The sequence below is a fragment of the Dermochelys coriacea genome, chromosome 12, assembly GCF_009764565.3.
Source record: "Dermochelys coriacea isolate rDerCor1 chromosome 12, rDerCor1.pri.v4, whole genome shotgun sequence".
NCBI classification, from domain to species: Eukaryota; Metazoa; Chordata; order Testudines; family Dermochelyidae; genus Dermochelys; species Dermochelys coriacea.
The window spans coordinates 31100031-31127649 of NC_050079.1; the positions used below are offsets into that span (position 1 = coordinate 31100031).

At 37.6% G+C, this 27619-nt stretch overlaps 1 protein-coding gene across 14 annotated transcripts in view; it reads left to right on the forward strand.

The window, feature by feature from the left end:
• Positions 1-27619, forward strand: part of WWOX (WW domain containing oxidoreductase) — a 690060-nt gene that overhangs the window by 23284 nt on the left and 639157 nt on the right. For 13 of the 14 annotated variants that reach the window (XR_006275137.1, XR_006275135.1, XM_038368509.2 and 10 more), the window contains exon 5: positions 18615-18721. Coding sequence is in view for 12 of the 14 variants with exons in the window: in XM_038368509.2 (XP_038224437.1) it covers positions 18615-18721 (107 nt within the window). In the remaining 2 variants the exon portion in view is untranslated. Of the gene's footprint in view, positions 1-18614; positions 18722-20730; positions 21135-27619 lie in introns of those variants that run through there. The other variant, XM_043495039.1, reaches the window with a different exon arrangement.

Genomic DNA, 27619 nt, shown 5'->3' on the forward strand with positions numbered 1-27619 from the left:
TTAAGTAAAACAGTAACTATTGATTTACAGGCTTCTTAATATTTGTTTTCTAAGAACATAAGAACAGCCATACTGGGCCAGACCTGTGGTCCATGTAGCCCAGTATCCTGTCTTTGAACAGTGGCTAATAGGTGCTTCAGAGAGAAAGAACAGACAGGCAATCATCAAGTGATCCATCCCCTGTCACCCATTCCCACCTTCTGGCAAACAGAGGCTAGGGACACTTCAAAGCATGGTTTTACATCCTGCCCAATAGCCAGTGATGGACCTATCCTCTATGAATTCATCTAGTTCTTTTTTGAGCCCTGTTATAGTCTTGGCCTTCAACGTCCTTTTGCAAAGAGTTCCACAGCTGGACTGCGTTGTGTTAAGAAATACTTCCCTTTGTTCATTTTAAACCTGCTGCCTATAAATTTCATTTTGTGACCCCCTACCTCTTCTGTTATGAGGAGTAAATAACACTTATTTACTTTCGCCACACCAGTAATGATTTTATAGACCTGTATCATATCCCCCCTTAGTTGTCTCTTTTCCAAGCTGAAAAGTCCCAGTCTTATTAATCTTGCCTCATATTGAAGCTGTTCCATCTCCCTAATCATTTTTGCGGTTGCTTTTCTGTACATTTCCCAATTCCAATATATCTTTTTGAGTCGCGGCGACCACATCTGCATGCAGTATTCAAAATGTTGGTGTACCATGGATTTATATAGAGGCAATATGATATTTTCTGTCTTACTATCTATCCCTTTCTTAATGATTTCCCAACATTCTATTAACTTGTTGACTGCCACTGTTCATTGTGTGGATGTTTTCAGAAAACTATCCACAATGACTCCTAGATCTTTCTTGAGTGCTAACAGCTAATTTAGACGGCATCATTTTACATATATAGTTGGGATGATGTTTTCCATTGTGCATTACTTTGCATTTATCATTTCTAAGGAAAATGATACTCTCCTTGAGGGATTTTTGGCTGACATAAATGATAGGTCCTTTCAACTCAACTTTCAGCTTTAACTTTTTTTTTTTCCCCCTGGGAATTCTCTTTTAGTTTATTTTTGTTTTTTTTGTTTTTGTTTTTGTTTTTTTTTAATCCATCAGCTCATCTGTCAGCATCCGGTGAACTCTACAGGAAAAAGGCTCCCTCTAAACTTTGCTGGAGACCTAAACTGCTCACAAGGGACCAACTGGGGAAGATTGGCTCCTTTGGAGTTTAGAAGCTCAAATCTGTAGAAGCACAGTTCCTAACTCTTCTTCAGTGGTGTTAAGAGCTCTTCAAGAGAAGGGGTAAAGTCTTGATGCCATTGAAATCAATGGCAAAACTTGTATTGAATTCAATGGGGCCAGAATTTCACCAAATGCAATAGATCCATTAACAAATTAGGGGGTTGAACTTAATGTCTGAGGACACTCAAAGCCTCTGAATTGTAATATTTACTATGTTCCTTTTCATCCATTTGTTTTTGATTCCCCAAAAATCAAGTTTCTTTGAAGACTTGCATTTTTAAATTTGTATTGCTTATATGGCTCATGGTTCCGTTATCCTCTGCACAATAAGCAATTTTTCCTTTTAGTATTTGTTCCATTATTTTGCTAGGGATAAAAGCTCTCTTGGTATTTTAATTTTTTAATCTTTCTGCTGCCTTTCTCTTTCCCTGCAAGCTGAAATTGAATATTTGTTTGCTTACTTCTCTCTTTTCCATTTACAGTAGAGGTGTTTCTTTTTAAACCTCAGACTTCTGCATAGCCCCTTGGACTGATTCTTAGTTCTTCTGTTCCCTTCTTCCTTGCACATTGTCTTGTACCTAGTTACACCTTTTCAAATTTCACACCTGCCTTCTACATAGTAACTTTTAATACTTCTCCTGCTTGTACTGAACAAACTCAATTCCACCAAAACTTGTTTTCCTGAAATCTCAACATGTTGCACCTTGTGATTCCTTTCCACTCTCTTGTTGAATTAAATTATCTGGTCATGGATTGTAAGTTGCTATTCTTGATCAATTCTTCCTTGCCACTAAGAAATAGCCCAGGATAGTTACAATGTGGATCATAACATTGTTTTGTATGTAATTAAGGAACCTTTATGATGCTTGTCTATCTATACTTGTTTAAAATCTTCCATGTGCACTGAAGCTTAGCATATCAAGAATTACTTCAAAAATTTTCCACTCTTACCTCCTGAAAACAACCAGGATAAATGACTCTGTTTTGGTCATTTCTTGTCAAATAACTTCACCACCACACTTATTGTCAAATGCTAGCTCTGTAGCACGGTAGATGCTTTTGTAGCACAGTTATTGCATTTCTTCCTTCCTTTCTATCCCTTCTGCTTAGAAAACATCCATCAGTAATGACTGAAGGTGGGGGAAAATATCTGTAAGTATAGATATTTTTATCTAAATTTAACAGCTTTCAAGTTCATGAAAAATTGGAAATAGTTCTGAAATTTAAAAAATTAGTGAAATTTTATGTGAAATAGTTTTACCCTCTATTGTGATCAATCAAAAAAGTTATTTTTGTGGAAATATTCATTCTTGTGAAATTTGAAAAAGCTGCTGGATAAGTATATTCGTCTCTGCCTGTCCAAAACATCTCCCAGCAAACCTAGACTCTAGTGGATTTCACACAGGGCTGAGAGCCATAAGATGTCCTATTCCCATCTCTGCCATTGGCTGACAATAATACCCCACCCTTTTATACAGCAGCACTTTCCAAACGTTATTTATGGCACTCAACATTTGATGAAGTAAGGTGTTATCCTTATTTTACAAAGGGGGAAGTTAAGACTTCCAGAGACTGACTTGCCTAAAGTCAGAGTACGTCTGTATTGGCATTCAGATTACAGTTCCACTACAGGATGTAAATAACTCCCATTGACTCCAGTAGGAGTTACTTTTATCCTGTAGTGGGAGCAGATGTGAAGTTTTGAATAACCTTCCAAGGGAAGCAGTGGGGGCAAAAGATCTATCTGGTTTTAAGATTCTACTTGATTCTACTCAATAAGTTTATAGAGGAGATGGTACGATGGGATAATGGAATTTTGGTAAGTAATTGATCTTTAAATATTCAGGGTTAATAAGACTAATCCCCTGAGATGGGATATTAGATGGATGGGATCTGAGTTACTATAAAAAATTCTTTCCTGGGTATCTGGCTGATGAATCTTGCCCATATGCTCAGGGTTTAGCTGATCGCCATATTTGGGGTCGGAAAGGAATTTTCCTCCCGGGCAGATTGGAGAGTCCCTGGAGGTTTTTCGCCTTCCTCTGTAGCATGGGGCATGGGTGACTTGAGGGAGGCTTCTCTGCTCCTTGAAGTCTTTAAACCATGATTTAAGGACTTCAATAGCTCAAACATAGGTGAGGTTTTTTGTAGGAGTGGGTGGGTGAGATTCTGTGGCCTGCACTGTGCAGGAGGTCAGACTAGATGATCAGAATGGTCCCTTCTGACCTTAGTATCTATGAATCTATGTTGAATGGAGCCAGTTTATGGCAGTTTGGAAAGTTGGTGTCTCTCCAACTCTTAATGAGTATGAAGAAAGCCTTCAAAAAAGATGCATTGTGTGTTCATCTGGGTCGTCACCCAGTCTGAAACACTTTGAATTGACTTTAGTCATGAAAATGGATGTTAACTCTGAAGGCTAATATGACGCACGTCAACATTAACTATTTCATATTTGGTTGAAGCATGCAAGAAAGGAGTGATGAACATGCACACAATCTACTGTGTGTGACAGCTCATTTTGGAATCTAGAGGGATGGTGCTAGAATTACGGGCTGAGCTTGGGAGAAGATCACCATTTCCCCTCTCCGAGACCTGCCTGTCTTATCTCTGATCAGAATAGAACCCCAGATCTCGTCTGTCTATTTCCTATATCTAATCCACTAAACTACTCTCTTCCAGTCAAATCCCTTGAACTTTAGTGGATGAAATTTTTAAAGGCACTTAGGATAGTCAGATGTCTGTTTATCATTAGAAAACTAATGGGAATTAAGATTCTAACTTACTTTTGTGTCCTGGAAAACAGATACTGAGAGAAATTCTTAAATGAATAGAGGAAAAATAATTAACAAATATCTGAAAATATAGAGGATTTAAGATCTGAGGTTGCAGGTAGTGATACGTGAGTAAGTATTGGTGACTTGTTTTTATACGCTTAAGAAACTGAGGTTGAGTGTTACTGACCTGGTGAACCCTATGGTCCAGAAAACTGGCTATAGGAGTTGGGCAGCTTGGATTCTATGTAACCTTTAATTAAATTGTTTTAACCTCTGATCCTCTATTTCTTCACCTGAAAAATAGCTTACCTATTTCATAGGGTGTGACAACCTAATTTTATGCTTCTGTAGTGCAAAGTATTAAGAACAGTAACCACCGGAGTTGGAAATAGAATACAGGACCTTATAGCTTTTGGCCAATGAGTGTCTCTTTCTAAATGCATTTGCTTCTCCACCAGCTTTCAGAATTCACAGGTGTAAATTTTCATATGAAAATGCATTTTTGGATCTTGCACAACAAAATTGCGCAGAAGGAATTGGCAAAAAGTCATATTTACGTTAAAAAATTGTCAACAAGTGTGTTGTACTGATTTCCACAGGTGAGAATCTTTCCATTGAGGCCTTGTCTACACTGGTTGATTGCCTGATTCCAACTGCTGGTGGCCAGACACTAGTGTGGCTGCTTTTATGTAAACCTCATGTTTAGAAATGCAAGCTGAAATTTGCCCCATTGCTTGAAACTGTGGCAGAGAAGGCCTTAATTTCAGACATGGCACTAGGTTATATCATTTAAAGACTTCTAGTTCTTGTTTCCCGTGCTCCTTGCATTTGTGTACAGACGCTATATGTTAATACTCTTCTTATTCTTCATCTTTTGTTTCAGAACAACTCCATCTCCTGCCTTACTTTGTATGTTGGAACCATATGATGGATCATTTGAGTTACATAACAGCTCCCCTTCTCCTTCTTTCCTATGTAGTTAAAAGCATGTCTAAAAGGTCTGCCAGTTTTGAACCTGGGAGGCCAATACCTGTTCTGTTTTAAATGGAGCCCGTCTAATCCAAAGAGGCTCTGATTGTAAGAGGTGTTCCAATGCTGTGTAAATCCCCAAATCTCCACACTCCAGCCTCCTCCATTGATCGCTCTTCAGTGTCAATCTTCTTTGTTTGTTTGCACCTGAAGAATCTTTGAAAAGATGAACTACAACATGCCAGTATTAAATTCTCTTCCCAGGATCCTGAAGTGATTCATGACTGTGTTTAAAATCTTCCTTTGTTGGTTAATTAAACTAATCATGTTCATCTCACATTTTCCCCAAGAAGACAGAGGCGGGCATGCAGAAGTCTGGCAAAAACTGAACAAACTTATGTTCCATCCTTTTGTCACTCTTGTTTCTGTAATATAGATTGTAAGCTGTTCAGGGCAGGACCTTGTCTTGTATGCCTGTAAAATACCTAGCACAGTTTTTAGACCTCTACAGTGTTTGTGTAAATAAATAATAATAAATATTAAGTTTGTTTAAGAAAACGAGTTTGGTTAAATTTTATGCAAGTAGAGCTCATAGTTTTTCTATAAAACTCAGAATATCATGAAAAAACTTGCAGGATAGTGCTTGCAGTATCCTGCTCTCTTTAGCCGGCAGCACAGTATGTCTTTTAATTATTCTGTCTTAGATAAAATATTCCTTTTTAATTTTATTAAATTTACTTCTCATAATAACATTGTGCGATTGTACTTGCCAAAAGGAGATTTAAAACATGCAGCTAATTTTTTTTTTTTTAAAAGAATGCTTAATTAGGACTCAGCTCAGCATGGAGAAGCCTCTGATACTGTTGGCTCACAGGAAGTCTGTGCAAAAATGTTTGCACTCAAAAAAGAAACTGGAGACATTTTGGCTGCCTTCCCTGTTTTGCTTTAGAGTGAAAATTCTGGTGTATGATTTGAAATGATCACTGAGAGGAAAAGCCATTCTAGGTGTGGCAAACTGCCCTTTCTCCTATCTAATCACACCCCTCCTCACACATGCTCACTTAATAGGAAAACTATACAAGGTCCAATCAAGAATAACTTTATAAACCAAACTAATCTCTGGGTCCTACTCAGACCACCTCAGGAAACTGAGTTGACTTTCAAAACAGATAAGACCGACCTATTAGTTGGGGGGAAAAAGGGATCCCGCTCACCCTAAACAACCAGTGTTCTTCATGCCTGCCCCTTGTACAATTTTTTTGTCGTGGGTGGGTGAGAGGAACAGAAGGAGGTGAGGGGGACAGAAATAAATCATTTAGTGCACGAGATGGCTAATAATCCCCCAACACCAATATTTCACAAAATGAAAAGCTTTGAACAGCTGTTGCTAATGGCAGTTCTGAGTGGTTACAACAGGTCCAAAGCAGAGTTTCTTGCTACTAATATTAGGTGAATTTTTTATGTATTTTTTTCACTATTACTGAGAGTTTTTCTGGCATAGTTTTTACAATTATCTGGAGTAAAAGATACTGAAGCATTAGAGATAATTTAAGTAACACACTAAGACATTTATTCTCCCCTCCTGATTTTGTGTCCTTGGAAGGTGTGAAAGTAATGGCACTCATAAGCAGGCTAGGTTTATTAACACATCTGCCCATGGACAACTGATCAGAAAAGTCTTCAAAGGCTGTCTGACAAAGAAAATATGCACCATTGTAGTCATCTTTGTCAAATTTTACTGCCATCATGTGTCTGATCTTCCTCTTACTGAAGTCAATGTGAGCGGGATTATCCTCTTCTTTTGAATATAGTTTTTCGTTATGGTCAAGAATTCTTCTTTTCTTTACCATTTATAAAGATTGGGTTTACAACCTATTCATGGCATAGGAACATATTTCCACTGCCTATTACAGGTAAAAGTATATTCATTTTAGAATAAACAGGCATATGCTAATTTCAGCCAATATATTTTTCTAAGAAAAACAATCCAAATAAAATTGGGGAATAGGGGTAACACTAATTTAAAAATAAGTTATTTTTATAAAATGTAAAGGCTCAGATTTTTATAATTGCACATGTGCATGTAGTTTTATGATCATGCTAACTATGTGTAGATGTCCCTTTTTGATGTGTAGCTTGTCATTTATGCCTAGCTACTGTGAAGTTGTATGCTCAGTTGTTACATTCAAAGACACATGTGAGAAAACCTATGCTACAGTGTTTGAGAATGAAATGCTACAAAGACAAGAGAAGTAAATAAAATACAGTGCAAATGAAATATTAGTCCACAGAAATTCTCATAAAAACATTAACCAAATATAAAATTGAGTGCCAAATTCAGTTTTCTTTTAAATATAAAGAATTATTTGTGCTATAGATGAGTCTGTCTTGCTGAAAGCCAAACTCTCCCATGTAAAGACAACCAAAAGAAAGCATGAACTTGGCCATGCTTAGTAAAACATTGAGGACATTATAAAGGTCAAATAAATCATGACCTGCTTAAAAATATGAAATTGTTCAAAGGTAGTGAAAACTTGTGTAAATATCTATAAGGGATTCTAATGGTGGTAACATGACACCATAAGTGATAGCTAACCTGGCCGTGGTGCCACATGCTGCAGACAATAGGAATATTTAAGCACAATCTCACCTTTTGATACGAGCATAACCTATGACTGAACAGAATAAGGGAGTAAAAAGTTCAACAAAGAAACAAAGGCTGAGATTTTTGAAAGCCGTTTACTGTATTTAGACGCGTCTTCCATTTTAATAGAAGTGTGTCTAAATTCCTTAGACTACTTAGGAAAATCTCAACCAAAGTGTTTTTTATAAGCCAAAGAGTCGGTATCAAGGATCAAACTGAGACTGGGTTGAAAATAGTTGGGTACTCCAAACAAGTCTCCCACCACACCCTACAGTCTGCTGATTACATAACAAATGCCTAATGGGACCCATCCTCTATAACTGAAAAAGCTCTGCTCAAAAGATCATCCACAAGTTTGTATTAAACTCTGATTTTGGTTCAGTAACTAATACTTGGTTAAGCAGTACTTTTGGCACCTTAGTCTCTAAGGTGCCACAAGTACTGCTTTTCTTTTTGCGAATACAGACTAACACGGCTGCTACTCTGAAACCTCATACTTGGTTATAATCTGATTTATATTTTAAGTAATTTATATATCAAGATTTTTCTTAGATTATAAGACTTTTTTTTCTGGGAGTGTGCCACGCCTTTGTGTTTTGAGGCAGACACCCATCATGGAAAACTTTAGCCTGAATGGTTAGTTTCGGAACACTATAAGCAAGTAGAAAACGGTCTTATAGTGGGAAGTGCTTGGTAACCCTAACTATCAGTGGCACTTTAAGATTTTCCTGTAATGGAGTGCCTGTGACAATGGGGCTCATCCTGATGGGAACCTCTGGCTGCTACTGCTAGATATTTATATTGAATAATAGCAATTTACAGTATAAAGCTAGGAAATGCAAGTTCACATATGTTAATAAGCAATAGTTTTTAATAGTCGTTGACCCAAGATTTATAACATTTTGAAAAGGTAAATCTGATCAGCTATTGGAGTTCTAGGTGGGTATGTGTGTGTCATAACTGCATAGACTTTTTTCATATAAAACAACTGTTTTGTTGTCTCATAAGGTGGTAGGACTTTTCAGAAAGCGTAATTACACTAAATAAATATCAACTTTTGGCTGGCTGAGGGCATTTGGTTCTAATCTTGTAGTGCATTTACTGGATAGCTCTGATGTAATTGTAATATCGTGTTTACTGTACAGTAAATGATAGATTAAACTTTCTTTGGTTCATTTGGTGCGTTTGCTAATTTTCCACAGGAAAAGCAAATCAGTTCGATACCTAAGTTTTCTATTTTTATAGTTTACAATATATTTGATCTAAGAGAATGCTTTTGTATTTTTACTTTTTGAAAGAAGTCGGTTTCCTTTCACATTAAATAAATATTTTCAATTTTGTCATCTCATATAATTGTATATAAAATAATTACTTTGTTTTGTTTAGAACATGATATTGTACTTTTTTGTTGAGTTTAACAACATGTGAAACTGTTTCTTTTATTTTAACATTGGTTGGATGGAAAACAGAACCAACACATTCATCATCCTAATTCATTTTGGTTGACTTTCTCCATAACGCTTGAAGCCAAGAACAACAAAATTGTCCATTTTTCACTCACACACAGAGGCAGGATATATCTTAAATTTAACATCAAACTTTGCAGTGGAAAATCAGTGTCTAAAGTTACTGTTAGCAAAATGAACAAATAATATCAAAATACTTGATATAACTTGCTCTTAAGTCTTGAAAGAGTTTTTAAAAAGCATGGCATTCAGATTGCTTGATTTACATTGAATGTGACTCAATCTTCTGGAGCTGAATTACCTTTCTTCAATATTGATATTCAAAAAACAACAATTTGTTCCCAAACATTGCAGTCTATGTGTATGAAATTGTTCATCGCTTATTTTTGGACTCTGAAAAGTCAGGAGGAAGTGCATATTACTTCGTGCCATATATTTTGTAGTGGTTTGGAAATAGTTACATGGAGAATACTGTCGGGATTTATCAAGATCTCCAGGAAGAAGGCTGCAGGTATTTCAAGCCACTTCCAAGAAGCAGAAATCTGTTGTCAAAGGACACTGTTTGTTTTTCTTTGTTCTCCAATGCAAGAAACCTGAATGTTAATTTTGACTGTCAATGACTCCTTGTAGCCTCTGCTAATGGTATAGGAGAAAGAAGTTTCTCAGCCATAAAAATACTTGCAAGATGTTGATCTTGTGGCATGGGACAGGCTGAGTTTATTCAAAATGAAAGATCTGATTTATTGTGTAACACCAGGTTACCATGGCTAGCGAGGAAAACCTTAGCTGAAATCTATTGCCTACTCCTAAGTAATTAATGGTCAAGTTGCTAGGATTTGTGATTTCATCTCAAAACTCAGCTTTAAAGGGAGCTCAGTGTACATCAGTCCTGCACCAGAACTTCATATGTTTGGAATGCTTGGATTTGCTTTATTTATTCTAGTGAAGGAGTGTTTAAAAGGATGGCTGGATTATTCAATGCTCATCTTTTGTTGGTGCTTAGTTCTTTCTTTGTGTTAAAATTATCCCAGTGATGCATCTATACAAGAACCAAGTAATTTTACCTTTGCTGCATTTAGTGCAGTTGAAAAGGGTCTAGAATTGTTGTTGCATATGAGGCAGTCTGGTCCCTTTGGTATAGAATTTGGGTCTGGAAATCAGGAGATTGGGGGTCTATTCCTACTTGTAATGATGACTTGTTAAATCATCTTGAGCCGGCGCTTAATCTTTGTGTGCCTCCCTGTCTCCCTTGCAGAACTGGGATTATACCACCTTTGTAAACATCTGTGAATGAAAGGTGCAGGAAAAGTGCAAAATAGGTGTGTATGTAATGCACTTGAAGGGGTGTATGTAATGCCTATAGTAAAGGTTGCACTAGTGCTTCTTTTTAAGGTATCATTTTGATCTAATCTGTTCAGCCCAAAAGATACATGTGTCAGGTTTGTTCATGGCCCAAGAACCCTTTTTCCCCTCTGTTAAGTTCTAACAGTAGTAACAAAGGTTAGATGTCTGAATCTTTTTCTCTTTAAAGAAGTTGCAAATATGCTTATCTTGATTAGCTCTAGTTCCTTAGTGGAACAGTAAGTGAAATCTTTAAATTTGGCTCGGAGACGGAGGTTCTGTTGCAGATGTGCCTTGCGTGGTCTTGTAAAAATTGGCTATATTTTATCAAAATTTTCAAGGTTTTAAAAGGTACTTTGTGGGTGCATACTAGATTCTGTAAAGCGAAGTCAGAGCTGACTGCCAATGTTCTGTTGGTTCTCTGCATGTGTGCATAGCACAAGAAAATTCATAGGGAGTATTATTTTTATTTGTATTGGAGCAGTGCCTCAGAGCCCCAGTAATGGACCAGGACCGCTTTATGCACTAGACTTTTCAACACAGAACGAAAAGGCTATTTCTCCCTCAAAGATTTTACAATTTAAGTAAAAAGTGTAATAAATGTGTCTATGCTGAGTTAGAGGCAGGGTCAGAAAGGAGATTTACTTCTGATGAAAGCATCAACGGCATGGAGACACAAAGAGCTGGGAGAAAGGCGTCCTGTGCTACATTTCCCCCTAAAGTGCCCCTTTGCTCCAAGGAAGACCCATTGGACTGACTTTGTATGAATAATGCACATTACCAGAGTCAAAACTTGTATGGGGAGCCACATGGTCCTGAAGTTGCAGTTCTAATGGCCTATATGGCTGAGTAAGGAGTTGAAAAAGTTGCTATTTTCATAATGTACACTTACATCAAGAAAGTTTCTCTTCATGGCTGATGTTTTAGATTGCAATATTGCAGTAAAAGCTGCTGATTTTTATTTTTATAGATTCATAGATTATAAAGCCAGAAGGGACTATTTTGATCAACTAATCTGACCTCCTGCATAACACAGATCATAGGACTTCCCTGAATTAACTCCTGTTCTAACTAAACCATATCCCTTAGAAAAACATTTCCTTTTGTTTTTAAAATGACCAGTGATGGAGAATCTACCACAACCCTTGGTACTTTGTTCCAACCTTTATTTACCCTTATTTTTAAAAAATTGCACCTTCATTTCCATTCTTTACTGCTCTGCAAACCAGAAAGAAATTATACTTTTCAACTACCACTGCTCTTCTTTTGGAAATACTTAAATTATGTAAGAATTTTGAAGAAGATTCTTCTTAACCTCCATGTACTTAGAAGAAAAATATAATATTCTAGAAGATGGTCTAATTCATTCTAAAGATTAGCAGCTTATTGGACTGTACAAATGGGGACCCTTGTGACAGATTGGTTTGCTTCAAGTCAGAAAGGAAACCTGAAAGTCTTAAGAAACAGAGAAATACAGACCATAACAATGAAAAGAGAACCAAACACAGCTGTGAAAACAATATAAATTTAGTAATATAATATGCTCATGCTTACAAAGTCAGTTGGTTTCTGCCATTGTAGAGGCTATAAGTAATCCATCAGAGTGTAAAAGGGAAGAAACATGCCTACCACATAGAAAAAGGCTAATGATTTTCACTTCCAATTCTATCGACCACTTTAGTTCAAACTTATTGCTTTTACTCTATTATAAGAAGAGAGCATCTTTCTTTTGTACTTTTTAGTAGTTGGTTATTTTTACGTTTAAACCACCTGTGACATAGGGCTCAATAAAACTCGTGAAGGTTCTAAATCTCTAAAATAAACTAGATTGCAAGGATTTATAATCTCAAGGCTTTGAGAGTTCTATTACAGGGTGAGGGAGAGTCAAAAGATGTTTTTGGAGAACTTTCAAAAAGTTTTAGGCTTTTAGTCTGGGGAGATTGGAGAGGAAGACTGGATATCTTCTTTGTGAATGTTTTGTAGTTGATGTATGGGAAACAGGTTTTCTGAATATGAGGGAAGGTCTCCAGACACCTGGTCCTAGATATTCATGAGTGATTGTGTGAGCATTCTGAAAAGTTGTAACAGAATCACTACTATTTAGCATATTTTAGCTTTTCTCTTCTTTAATTCTTTTATCTCTGTATTGGGTAATACTTAGTTCTTACGGAGACTTGGAGTAAGGACACATTTTAAATTGCTTAAACATCTGGTGCAAGTTCGTCGTCATTAGTTTGTGGGATATTATGTAACTAAATTATGATCTATGCTCTCTAAAGGTTGCTGGTTTGATTTAAAGCAGACCTACTTTTCTACCCGCTAAGTGAATGCTATCTTGATTGTAACTAAGTGAGCATCCTATCAGGGTGTGAAAGGGTATGAAGAAAGTGTAAGAACTACTAGTCATTTAGTGAGAGACAACTTGTTCTTTGGAAGCTGGCTACTTGGATCCTGGGTCCAGGAGTTCCAGTGGGGGGAACCGTGGCACTTCCCAAAAAAAAAAAACCTGATATACTGGTCCTGTACAATGGTAGCAGAGCAACGTACTGCTCTAAAGAAGACCAGTGTGGAAGAGCAATCTCAGGATGTTTGTTACCAAGTTCCCTCAGTTGATTAAAGATTTATTTATTTTCAATATGCTATCCTGTTGACTGTTCTATGGAGGATGGTGCTTATCTGACAGAGGCCATATTCTCAGTTAGGTGTAAATTGACATTGCACCATTGGATTTAATAGAGTTATGCCAATTTACACCAACTGAATCTGGCCCAGTGATGGTAGTCAACAACTAGCAAGATGGGTACATTGAGTATACAGGGAAAAACCTTGACCTCAGGAAGAACGATCATGAAACCTGGGACTCAAACATGTCATGTAGTGAAGGGGAGGGACTGAAGAGGCTTCCCCTCCATTCAGAATGATTGGGTATGTCTATACTGCAATATAATACCTAAGGCTGGTCTGTGTCAGCTGGCTTGGGCTGCAGGGCTATAGAATGTCAGTATAGACATCTGGGCTTGGGATGGAGCCCTGGGCTCTTAGACATTCTCCCCCTCCCCCCCGCTGCCCCGCAGAATCCCAAAGCGTGGGTTCCCTCCCAAGGCTAGTCATCTACGCTGCCCTGTGAGCCCGAGTCAGCTGACATGGATCAGTCACAGGTCTTTTATTGCAGTGTAGATGTACCCTGGGTGACAGAGAAATAGTAGTAAATTAACCCAAGCTGCAGTGAAAACCTTTTTCTAAATCAGTAAGAATAAGATCATGTCCTGAATGCACTACTGCAGTTGTCTTACCCAGACTGTATTTTCCCTAACTTTAATATGAAGGACAATAAAATGTTAAGGGTAGGTGAAAATAGCCTTCTAATTTATAGGTGGAGTGCTTTAAAGTTCTATAGCAAACTTGGAGCGGTTACGCTTTTTGTTTGTTGTGTTACCAACCTGTTAGGTCAGCCTTTGACAAAGAGACTGTGCCATAATGTTTGTCTTCATGTATTTCTCATTGTTATTCTTAAACAGGATTGTCACTTGAGGGTCAGATTAGAGCTCATTCAACCAGAGCAGTGGCAGCAATAGTAGCCAGCCTCAGGTCAGTCTTGCCTCTTGAGATTTTCAGGGCAGTCACTTGGAATTTATTGTATAGTTTTACAAAACATTTTTGCCTCAACATTGTATTGTGTAGAGAATTTAAATGTAGTGTGGCTATACCTCAATATGGATTCCTTTTGCGTGCACAATTCTCCTTGCCATATTTTGGGAAATATATTTTTCTTATCCTGTGTAGTAATTTTGTTTTGTAAGTAATTATATCCTTTAATATTGAAGTATATATTTTTTAAATGTATTGCATATTTTTGCACATGGTTTATTCCCTTTTGTAAAAAGAAAAGTCACTATTAACTGTGTTAGGGGCAGTCTCTTAGTTTTGTAACATCAGAACAGGCTGCTCTAATTTGCACTTGGCTGCAAATGACAGAGGGTTAAAGGTGCTGCAAATATTGATGTAATGTATCAGTTTTTCCTGCCAATACACTCTTTTGCTTATTACACTAGTATTGGGGAGCACAGATGGTATAACATTTGTGCCACCAGTCAATTGCCATTTCATTGGGGTTACCTGTTTTGCTGGGTAAACCAGTTTTAAAGCCAGATGACACTGGTAGTGCTGCACAAAGTGGACTTACCTCTGTGGAAGATATACCCCATTGTGTGTCTTGCAGAAAATTACCCTAGCAGGTTCAAACTTTTCAAAATAACCATTCAGTTATAATTGATGCTAATGATATTTGGAGCCCTGAGTTTTAAAGAAACATCCCTTCCCAGGGTGTTGCTGCAGGAGCAGAGTTAAGGTCCCGTAGCTGTGCATTTCTGTACTTTAAGGTGCTTTAGATTTTTTTATAAGTAAACTTACCGCTGAATTTCCTGAATTTGTGATGTTTGTTTTGGGTATAATTGCAACATCCTTGTAATAGTTTACCCGTAAGTTACTGATATGTACTCAACATTGTAATGCAATGTGTATGACTTTGCTTGTTTTGATCTCCCTTAATTTCCTGGAACTGATTCAGATTTGTGTACCCTACATGTGAGAGTTGCATTCACAGCTGATCCCTCCAGTTTCCAGAGGGATTCTGAGGAAATGGCTGGAGGGTACTGTTTCCTTGTGAAAGACAACAGATGGTTACTGAAATGCTGCCTTTTTGTCTTCCTGATGGCCACATGCTTGTCTTGTATTAACACACCTGCTTGTTCCCACCACTTCCCCAGCTCTTCCAGCCCCCAAACTAACGTCATAGTCTACCACCTTTGCAACAAACATATTCACATCACTTATCTGGCATATCCCTAGGACCAGTGCTGAATCCCCATCCATGCATACAGCCCTCTCTTGCCCACTCTGACGCTGCTTCAGTTCTCCTGCACATCTTGCTCCTGCTCCTGCTCCCTTGCTTTCACCACACTTGGAGCCTGCTTTTCCAATTCTTGCTTCTGTACTTCCTCCACCGCCAACTCTTGCTCTCCTGCACCTGTCAGTTTCTGCTTCCCACTCTTAGCTCTTCTCCTTACCCCATCCCTAGGTCAGCCTTCTGGATTCTGCATCTTGTCCCTTGCTGTTTCTGGGAGTGGGATGCTGGTGGGGTAGCGCAGTGTGCAAGGCCCCAGGATGGGCTCTGGTTGTTCAATGAGTAGATTGTAGAGTTGGCCTGTCATTATAAAAATGAGCTATCTTCAGGGTTTATATTTATTCTATAAACATTGGGTAAAATTCTGGTCCAATTAAAGTCTATGGAAAAATGCACATAGGTGTCAGTGGAGCCAGGATTTCATCTATTCGCTGAGCTGAAATCTGGCATGTAAATAAATGGCTGGAAGACGGTACTGGGGGAGCCATAACTGTTCTGTCCTCTCTTCCTATCCCTACTTCTGCTGGCACCGTTGTTACATAGTGGTGATTGTGGAGGTACCTCCTGACCACCTCCTCTCTCCTCTCCTCTCCTCTCCCTTCTTTGGCTGGCCACGTCTCATTTCTTTCTGCTGCTATAGCTTTCCAGGTCACACGTTGTTGGATAGTTGGATTATGACTTCAGAGGTATGCTTGCTAACGATCCTTTTCTCCATCTATCTTACTTAAGTGACCCCTGTTATCATGGTATCTGCATGCTTCACAATCTTGAACATGTACTTAACCTCAACACCCCTGTGAGGTAGAGAAGTGCACTTATCCCCATTTTACAGATGAGGAACTGAGGCACAGAAAGACTAAGTGACTTGGCCAAGATCATACAGAAAATCTGTGGCAGAGCAAGGAATCAAATCCAAGTCTCCAGTGTCCTTGGCTCGGCCCCTAAGCACTGGATCATCCTTCTTCTCTATCTCTACACTCTCTAGTGTTCACCCTGAAAAACTTCTCAGTTATTAAGAATCAAGATTGATTCCTTGTATTGTGCTTTTTTAAAAGCAGGTTTTTTTTGTGGGCGATTTAAAGGTGCAATGTTTCTCCATTTTTGCCTAAATCCTGCATTTTGTTGTTGGTTTAAGATACTTTACCGTTGATTGTTATGTTGGTGTGTGCAGGGTAAAATTAGCTAAATTTTAACATGTAACTTTATTATTTCAATTTTAAACTTTGTCAGACTGTTCATATGTTTTATAAGAAGAAACAAGTTATTAACTGAAAATGTGAGAGATGTGGAGTTAATTATTTTGCACAAAATATGGCACAGGGTAGACTTGGCTATGTGCAGCTACATTTAGCTAATTAAACTGGTCATCAGCTCCACACTGCTAGTCTTACAATATAAAAAACATGATTCTCAAGGGTTCAAACAAGATTTTAGCAATATGTAGAGCTATTAAAATTAGTACTTTTTTGTAAAACTACTAGCATATGGCTAGCAAACAATGTTGCAATACAACACATGCCACATTTGTTACATTTTAAAATTACCCTGCTGTATGTGCTCAAAATGGAATTAGGAACAGGGGAAATATCCTCTGCATGTACTGAAGGTACATTCGTGCGCATACAATGAATTTCCAGGTAATTAAAGTTGCTTAGTACAATGAATGGTTTGAAAAGAGATACAGGAAAATTGCTTGTGCTTAAATACCATAAGTATGTAATTGCAGAGAATGGTATACATTGTCTGGTGTCTGTTGTTTCTATAATCTGTTATACCCTATGTTGTAACTGAATTTCTTTTTGCCCTAGGGCATTTTTGGGAGTGAGGCAGCATAACTTAATATGTTTCCCTTGGTAAATAAATTTTAAAAGGAAAACATGAATATGGTTTAAACTACATAAAGCTGGAACAAATAGCCTCCCCTTCTTTGTGGCTTTCTAATATGTTCATCCTCAAATTATTTGGCATTATGATTTGATTCTTTATGTTCTAGTTTTAAGCTTTTCTAATTGGAACTCATTAAGTGCTGTTATGGTGAGTTGCCTCTTTCAGGTAGATGGAAATTTCTCTTTCATTGTTAATGTTGCGTAGCAACAAAACTCCCAGTGATAATGCTGAATGCCCCACAAACACAAACTAACTTGCCCCAGGTGGAACCCTAGTTATTGACCCAACCCTGTGCACTGTAAATCAGGCACTCTGCACTCTCAAGGGCAGATTCTCAGATGGTGTAAACTTGCATAGGCCCATTTCAGTTAACTGTAATGAGTCAATGGCAGTTAACACTAGCTTGAGGCTGTGTACCCCAGTGTCTTGATACAGGCCATTAACAAATAGAGGGGAGTGGATGGGGAAGATCAGCAAGGGAGGCACTTCCACTGGCTGTCATCTTTATTTCTCCACACTGTGTGCATTGTACGTCCAATCCTGCCATAAGTGGCCCTCATATCGGTCAATCACAGGCCAACTCCAGGTGTGTTAAATCCATCCAAGCCTGTAGGCACACCTGGGCCCTCTCCTCATCCCTTTCCGTGCTGTCTTGACAAACATAGCAACCTATGCTTCCATTCAAGGCTTGATGCAGCATTTTAAAGAAACAACAAAACTCACCTCTTCTATTAATTTTGGGCAGGAGAGAACTCCATGATTTCAGATGAGTTTATGATCTCAATTTTGAAGAGAAAATCTGGTCTGAGTTATGATCACCATTAGCACTTATATAGCACTATTGCAATTCTTCGTGTATTGTGGGATTTAAGGCTGAAATCTTACTCCCATTGAAGTCAGTGGCAAAACTCCCATTGAAATCAGTAGGGCCTGGATTTCACCCTAACTGCTAAATCTTCATAACAACTCTGTAAGGTAAGAAGTGGGGTTTCTAGGTACTATAGTAATACAAATAAATAATAGTAATTATCCTCATTTTACAAATGAAGAAACTGAGGCAGAGAGGTTAAGGTGCTATACTTGTAAGAGCACATGTGGAGTTTTGTATGCACCTAAGTTTTGTGATCCTAAAGTCCTGTGGGCATTTACCTGTATGCAGACTTGACTTGCATGTGCATGCCAGGCACAGTTTAAGTACACTCAAGTGTCCATCACCTTTTCGCATATGTGCCCTTACAAAAATAGGCTCAAGTAACTAGAACAGTGGAGATGCATATTAAAGAAATTCCTAAATTCCTGGCTCCATCTCCCTGGAAACACGAGTTTATACCTCTTGCAAGTTTCATGAAGACTCATCTTTCTCTGATTGGAATTGTTTTTTTTTTTTTTTTATTTTATCATAGGATTTGAAACTGCAAAGTCCCTTGCACTCCATGGTGCCTATGTCATTCTTGCCTGCAGAAATATGTCGAGAGCCAACAAAGCTGTACAACGCATCCTAGAGGAATGGGTAAGGAAACATATTTTTTTGAACGCTTAGCAAATTCTACTATCTTTAAAACAATGTGCTGTGTACGCTGATGAGGTTGTTTTGTGCAGTATATGCTGTTTTATAAATGTTATATTTCACTCATCAGAATTCAAGAAAACATCTTTCTTTGTATTGCAATAATCACTTTAGTGCTTAAATATATTTACAGATGGAACAAAGGAGCTGTGCCATTTTATAATGTGTATGTACGGTTAATTTTAAGCATCATTGTACTATGTTTGGAAGGTTATTTTAATGCTAAAAAAATTGAAAGGACTAATGAGGCAAATGCCATTGGTGACAGAAAGAGAATTTCATAAGCATTTAAATATGTGCTTAATTATTCCTGAGATTCAGTGTAATGCCCTTGCTACCTTGGTCACTATTACTTTGAGATTTCCATAAAATTCTGCCTATAAGGTGTTTCAAGGAAATCATTTTTGTCTTATTAATACTTATTCTTCTTTGAGTACTATCCCTGTGGGTGCTCCGCTTCAGGAGTACATGTGCCTCTTGAGCCCTCGATTGGACATTTTCTGTTAGCGTTGTCCATTCGGCCTATATAACCTCGTGACGTGCTGAGAGGGTACAGAGGGCTAAGCAGGTAAACTGCCTTCCATTCCTTCTTCAGTGCCTGGGCCTGTGACAGAGCTCTAGTGTGTCCAGCTCATGCATGCCTCCTGTTAGGTCTATGATATCAGCTTCTCAACTTGGTATCATGGAGGCAAAAGACTCTTCCTCTGGTACTGGTGGAGCAGGGAGATCCCAAAGCATTTTAAAGAAACACAGCACCAGTGGGCCCTAATACCATCTGTCTCCAAATTGGCACAGTCTATTTCAGACTTACCAATGGTGTCTTCTCACTCTGCTCCATTGGTACTGACAAAATCGAGGCACGAACCTTTGGCCCTGGCACTTTCACACTCCAAACCAATGGTACCACCCAAGTCAGCTGCTGACCCACTTGGTACCGCAGACATTCTGTTGCTTCAGAGACTTGTCAGTGTTAGACGAGGTGGAGTCCCCACTGCTTATGGGTACTGAACAGCTCTCAGTACTGAGACCCCAGTTTCTGGTTTGCCAGTGCTTCACAGTACCGCAGGATTCTCCACCTGTTTCTACTGAGTCCCCTCCATCAGAGGACATTGAGGACAGTCTCCTCCTTATCCTCTCTGCATAATTGCAGAAACACATACTTTGACAAAGACCTTCAACCACATCAGGGATGGTGGGAGCAGTCATGGCTACCTCCCTCTCTCCCGAATGGACCTCTCCAATGGCTATGCTGTGATTCTTGGGTGGTGTATCAACAGTAATTTGCCAGACCTCTGGATCCACTGCACCAAGAAGTGATGGTCACGTGGTCTCCTCTCAATTTCAGGAGACCTTTGAGGAACAGCAGGCTAGAGGGTGGATGAAGAGACTACCCCTCAAACCCCTATTTTGTCTTCATCTCTGGAGAAGGCAGTCAGCCTCCACCACCATAGATGTCTGATAATTTTAATCAATTCCAGGACCTTGTGAAGCGGGTGGTGGACACCCTCCACATACCTTCTGATGAGGTTAAAGACTCGCATCACAAGTTCTTGGATGTTTTGCAGTGGGCAACACCCACGTAGATTGTGCTGCCCATTAATTAAGTGCTCCTGGATCCAGCAAAAACTGTGTGGTAAACTCCTGTTCCCTCCTGCCAACTTGTAAATGGGCAAATAAGGAATATTATGTTCCCCCCAGAGACTTAGAATTTTTGTTTTCCCATCCCCACCAATTCCCTGGTGGTGGATTCCGTAAATGAGTGGTGTGGACGGCATTTTTCCAGGTCTATTCCTTTTGTGACAAGGACCAGAAAAGGTTAGAATGTTTTGGATGGAAGGCTTAACTCTTTTGCAACCCTCAGTTTGTGATCTGATACTGATCAGGTGATTGTGGACAAGTATGACTACCTGAATTACAAGAAGTTTGCATCCTTTATTAAATATCTTCCACAGGACCACAGAGAACACTTCTAGGCCAACATTAAGGAGGGTCAGTTTTTAGCCAGAACCTCTCTTCAGGTGTCCTTGGATGTTGCAAAAATGGACAATATTTGACGACCTTAAAGACAAGAATGAGAGATGATAAGAATGTGTCAAGGAACTATAAGGTGAAGATATTCCTGAAAAGCTCAACTAGAGATGAATCAGGTAAACCTGCCAATAATGGATGAAGAAATCATGGCAGTAATAAAAAGACTGTGAATGGAAAAGCACTATGTTGTGGTGGAATACTGGCTGAATTGTTTAACAGCATAGGGGTTGAAGGTTTGTAAGTCCTGTCAGAGGAATGAAGAATATGCTTGAGACCGCAGAATTTTCAAAAGACATTACAACCTCACTGTGTAGCCAAATCCCCAAAAAGAACAACTCTATGGATTGTAAAAAGAAAAGGAGTACTTGTGGCACCTTAGAGACTAACACATTTATTTGAGCATAAGCTTTCGTGAGCTACAGCTCACTTGTAAAGACTACAGAACAGTCAATCTAATATTGCATGCTTCTAAGATACTTTTGTGAGCAGAATACAAGGAAAGATTGATAAGGAAATAAGCAAACAACAATATGGCTTAAAATGTGGGGAAAGGGCATACTAAATGCCATTATGAACTTGAAGCTCATATTAGAAAGATCAATTGAAATCGAGAAAACCGTATACTTGTTAGGTATACTTTTTATTTGGGAAGTCATTCTTTTCTTACAAATTACTCAATATATTAAGATCTTTAGGGATTGATGGATACAAACTGAGTAATAAAACAATTTATATTGGAATCAAAAGGTGATTATAATGGGAAATTGAAATGAAAATCTAGTAGGGATCAAGAGAAAAGTTAGGTTTGTATATTTATTTATTTATTCAACACTTGTAGCAAGTTCAGATGAAATTAAGCAGAAGAAGGTATTAAGATGAGTGGAAAATGGAATAATATTTGCTATGCAGATGACATGGCACTGTGGCTGATTCAGAAGAAGGTCTGTGCAGTTAGTGGAGATTATATATTCATATGACAAAGAGTATGGTCTATCTAAGGTCATATGTGGACAAGTCAAAAACCATGGTGCCATGCAAGGATCCTAGAAAGACATGCAAGGTTTTAGTGCATAACGTAGCCATACAGTAAGTGAGACGTTATTGCTACTTAGGAAGCATCAATACAAAAGATGGAAGATCAGATACTGAAGTCAGCACCAGAATAGCAACAGCGAAAGAGACATTCTGGAAGAATAAACATCTGAGGAGAAGGAACATAAATCCGAAGACTAAATTCCAACTCTTAAAACCTTGCATTTGGTCTGTGTTAAATTACAGCTGTGAAACATGGGCATTCAAACAATCAATAATAAAGAAACTACAATTCTTCTGAAATTATGATGTCATAGAAGAATTTAAAAATATCATTGATAGAGATGTAATGAAAAAGTATTGAGATTATTGGAACTCAGCAAATGCTAGTCAGAAATCTTATGAAAAGAAAGATTTGATTTGCAGGGCACATTGTAAGGGCTTCAGCTGATGATGCAAGTTTACGGGTACTGGAAGGGAAAGTTGATTGATGATGTGATATGCTGGATGAATCAAAAGGACTATTCATCCACAAAGAGATTAGTGGAGGGTCGTACAGAATGTGCTACCATGATTGTAAACCTCCTTTAGTGGAGATGCCACATAAGAAGAAGAATCATTTCTGGAGCCCAGTTTCTTGAAGGTATTTTGGATTAAAGCTGTAAATTCCAAATACTGTATTTTAAGGTTTGTTTTTTCCATAGTCCTAACTGAAATGGAAGCTGCCAGTTTTCTTTATTGCAATAACACCAGTGGAATATCTAAAGGGCCCACTAGAAAATTGTATTTGTGTTGCTTTTAAATTTGGCTTTAGGTTATTTTCCAACATAGCTGGATTTTTGAGTAGTCCCTCTTTTGAATTGATTTATTCTCTTTCTAAATGTCCATAAGTAAATGTAATTAAACTATTTCAACAGAAGAGTGAAATGACATGAAATAATGGTGAGTGCCTCTTACATATAATTTGCTTTGCACATTTAATTTAAAAAGTATTTTTTCAGAAGTTATCAAAAGTCAGTGAAAACAACAATTGTTTTGAGTACTTTGTACAGACAACAAGAGTACCAGACTACTTGTGTAAGTACATATACTACCTCACCGAAAATTAATGAATTGGTAATTGAATGAAGATTTCTGTCTTGGTCAAATTACTTAAAAAAACCACTACATTTATTTACTAACAGTTTTCAAATTCTAATTGTTCAGAATACAATCTCACTGTAAACTGGGTAGCTGGAGAACCTTCAATGCATCTTTGTAATGGCTGCTTTGTTTATTGAGAGGCACTAATTAAATTTGATTATTGCACTAATATTGTGGCATTTTGACAGTCCCTCAGATTTATGACTCTGGGAAAATAAACAAATGAAATGCAGGTGCTGGAGCAGAAAGAATAAGTTATTACTGAACTTTAATTACTTGGAGTGTGTAACCAGGAGAGAATTAGTTGGTGAATTACAACATGCTTAAAATGTACATTAAATTGTAAGCAATCTTGAGGAGAATGGGGGTGGGAAGGAGATAAAAGGGGGAAGATACATTTGTAATTCTTAAGTAGATAAAACAGCTTTTAAAAATTCACAATATTAATGGAAATCTAATGCTTTTTCTATGAATATTTTCAATAATTAATTTTATCTGATTTTTTGTTGGAGACACTGCATGTATGATAATTTTAGAAATTTATACTACTGCTTATAATACTAATATAAGTCACAAATGTGCCATTATAACAACAAACTTAGTGTGTTTACAAGAGTAGCAAATAAGACACAAATACTTGTAACAGATCTAAGGTTTTAGAAAAATGTTTGAGAAATAGTGTGATTAAAGATTTGTATCACACGACTCAGTCAACCTGTGGAACTCATTGTCAGGGGATGTTGTGAAGGCCACAATTGTAATGGAGTTAAAAAAGAAATAGATAAATTCATGGAGGATAGGTTCATCAATAGCTATTAGCCAAGATGATCAGGGACACAACCCCATGCTCTCGGTGTCCATATGCCTCTGACTTCCTGATGCTGGGACTGGATGATGGGGCATGGATCACTAAATAATTGCCCTGTTCTTCATTCCCTCTGAGACATCTGGTATCATCCACTGTTGGAAGACAGGATGCTGGGCTATATGGACCATTCATCTGACATAGTGTTGCCATTCTTATGTTCCTTTAATACGAATGTATATTTGGGCAGAGTTAAGGTTGTGTGTTCTTCCTTAAGATTCATGTTTCTTACTTTGAGTATTTCCCTTTGCAGACTTTACAGTCTGTTAATGTAGGGCCAAATACTAAGAGGTCCTGAGCACTTACAACTTCTAATGAACATGAGAAGTATTCTGCTTATTTTAAAGTAATCAGGAATGTTCAACTACCCAGAACATGATTAAAGAAACAAATATTTTTGTTTAAAGTTTTGATTCTCTTGTATTGTCTTATGTATGTATTATATATCTAAACTTTTTATGGGAATAATATAATTCTTGTTTAAAAAAATGAGAAGACCTATTATGATACAGAATTCAAAAAAGTAAGTTATGAAGTACAATATGATTAAATTAATTTACGAGAACAACATGAGTAAAGCCCTTGACTTTTGGTGTGTTTGATTTATGAGATCGTCAATAGTGCCATAAAATGTAGGTTCCATTAGTGTTAGTAGAGAGCTAGCTTTTTTTTGTTGGTGTTAGTTTTGTTACTACAAAAGAATCAGTTTTTGTTACACAAAAATTAGTTTTAGATTTTCTCTTTTCAGTGAATGTTGCAATTCAGATAGAACAGTAAGCTTAAAAAAAAATCATGTGGACTGAAAAAAACTTGACCTAAAGGACTTGAGGATGATACTGATGATATCCAGGAAAACAAGATTTGTCAGATGAGCAGTTGCACGCACTGTAAATTAAAAAACCACAGGGGATGACTTGGCTGGTTGTTGAAGACAAATGTAGAAAACCATGAATGTTCTCCTATTTATGTCCAAAATGCTATTTTGTGGAGACTTGGATACCAACTCTGCAATGATCACACTTGAAAACTTGTCAGCTACATTAGGTTACTGCATAACATTTAATGTTGTACTTGCGGTATTCTATTTACTTCCTATAGTAAAGTATAATGAAGTTTAGGTAGTACTGCAAATACAGAAATAATTGTCTTATCCATATACCTAAAGCAACAACTTTTCAAGTTTCAGAGTAGCAGCCGTGTTAGTCTGTATTCGCAAAAAGAAAAGGAGTACTTGTGGCACCTTAGAGACTAACAAATTTATTTGAGCATAAGCTTTCGTGAAGTGAGCTGTAGCTCATGAAAACCTATGCTCAAATAAATTTGTTAGTCTCTAAGGTGCCACAACTTTTCAAGTGTGGCCATTGTAGCTTTTCTTTTTTAAAACCAAAAGATAAAAAACCAACAACCCCAAACCCACACACATTTGATGGAATAGTAGTGGAGTATGTTGGTATGGACTGAGATATATACTGTAAAGGAATCAAACCAAAGAGAGACGTGTTGCTTTATAGTAGATGTCTTGAAAATGAAGTTGCCCATGCACGATAAAGCTCAATATCAGTTTAAAACTGAGTTTGATAATTTCTTACTCAGAAGAAAGGAAATTGGAATTTTAGAGCTATAATTAATTTTAATCATAAATTGTCAAACAAATCTCTCCTTGAGTAGTAGAAAGGCCCTAAAGCAGCCAAGAAAGAATATCAATACTTTGCAAAGTAGGAATGATTGTTCCAATTCGCAGCTTAATTGACTTTAAAGCTTAATGAAAAACACTACGGTGCTGTTAGTACATATAGTTGCTCTGATGAACATTGAAATCTATGCTCCAGAAAGAGGAGTTAGGGAGCTTTTTATATTGTATTATTGATGCATTTTTCTAACTGAGTGTAAGCATAACAGTTGGACAGAGCTACATAGCTCCAGATGTTAACTATATTGTCAAGAAAATTCTTCAAAATGTGGATGAATAAAATATCGTGCAGCTTTTTGTGTTGAGAAACTTGCATGTATTTATTCCTATCAGATTTCAGTCATTTAAGCAGATATTAAAAATTTAACGTTTATTTTTTTCTTAACAAAAAGTCTAAAGAAATGTTTCTTTTATTTTTTTCAATATTAAGACAACAGTTACTTCAAACAAAGATTAAATTATTGGCAAACTTAAATTTCTGTTACATGAAGATGATTATAAGGTCTAGATGTAACAAGAGTACATAAAACATCTAACTCAGAACAGCAAGATAAGTTTGACACTTGCCTCCATCCTTTTATCAAAGTATTGTCTACCTGGGGATAACACCTATAAAGAATGATTGATTGACAGACACTTGCTGATTAAATTATTGTGATTGAAATTAAAACCTCATCTTTAAGGCTTGGATCTCCAACTGTTACCCAACAGAAATATAGGAAGACAGGAAGCAAGCTGTATGCCCAAGCTTTGTGTGTGTGTCCCATTTGCGAGGAATGCATGCAACACTTTTCATGCAATCTATACATTAGCTTAGTTTTTCAAAGAGAGTGGACTACTCTGCCAGTTAGTGAGCCTCAGATGTTGATTTTGGTTCTGTGAATTGAATATGTACGTTGAAAAGAAATGTTACCTCTATCAAGCAAAAACTCTTGTGCGGCCTTCAGCATCTTGACACCTGTGGATGTTAATCTTGATCTGGAAGGTAAAACTCTTGTGACTAGGATGACCAGATGTCCCGATTTTATAGGGACAGTCCTGATATTCGGGGCTTTGCCTTATATTGGTGCCTATTACTCTCCACCCGCATCCTGATTTTTCACACTAGCTATGTGGTCACCCTACTTACGACCCATTGTGTGCTAAGTCCTTGAGCTTCTGTTTTACCCCAAGAATGCCAAAAAACCTATACAGTTGTTTTCCTTACCATAGTCCTATGTATAGGATGCCTGTATTAGGAACAATCCACTAAAAATGCTCCAAGTCCACTGACATGCTCAATGAGAAAGGGCTTCTTGTGGCTGATTAGCAGTAAGCTATAGAGGTCAGTCATGCATATGAAATAGACTGCGTCTGAAATCACAGGTAGTTAGTAAAAAGAGTTTGGTAGCTGGGGAGAGGCAGCTGATTTGTGGGTACTGTGGGAAGTAGTTGCAACTAAGAATCAGTGACTGTTGGGTTCCACAAAATGGCACCGAATGGCACTTCTGTTACATATCTTCTGGCAAACTTTATAATGAATAAACACTCTCAAAAAGTAAAATGTTCAAAAAACAAGTACAAGTATTTACTGCGGAGTACTTGCCATCATATTGTATTGTAAAATACACTGATAGCTTTACTACATTGTATCAGTATGGGGGAGGCCTGTCTCTTCAGTGCTCTGAATCTGGTAAACAAGCTGAAGGCTGCAGATAAAGATAGGGAAAAGGGATAGGATAACTAACAGCACATAAGCTTTTTACTTTTTAAAGGCCTGATCCTACTCTCCTTTAAGTTAAAATCTTTGTTATTTTAATGCGAGTTAGATGAGAACTGATGTTACTAATGCAATTCTGGCTGAGGCTGGTAATAATCAAATGTCATAACCATCTGAGAGCTGGCTGTGAGCTGGTGAAATGAATTGATTCTCAGTCCAGTTCCTAGTAGCATCTATATTAGTATGTGGTCTATACCACTGACCCTTCCAGTGTTGAGGGACATAGAGTGTGTGGTTGTGGGGGCTGCTAGTAAAGCCATCTTCCAACTTGTAAATAAATTGGTATGTAGTGATACCCAAGACTTTGAATAGCATTCAAAT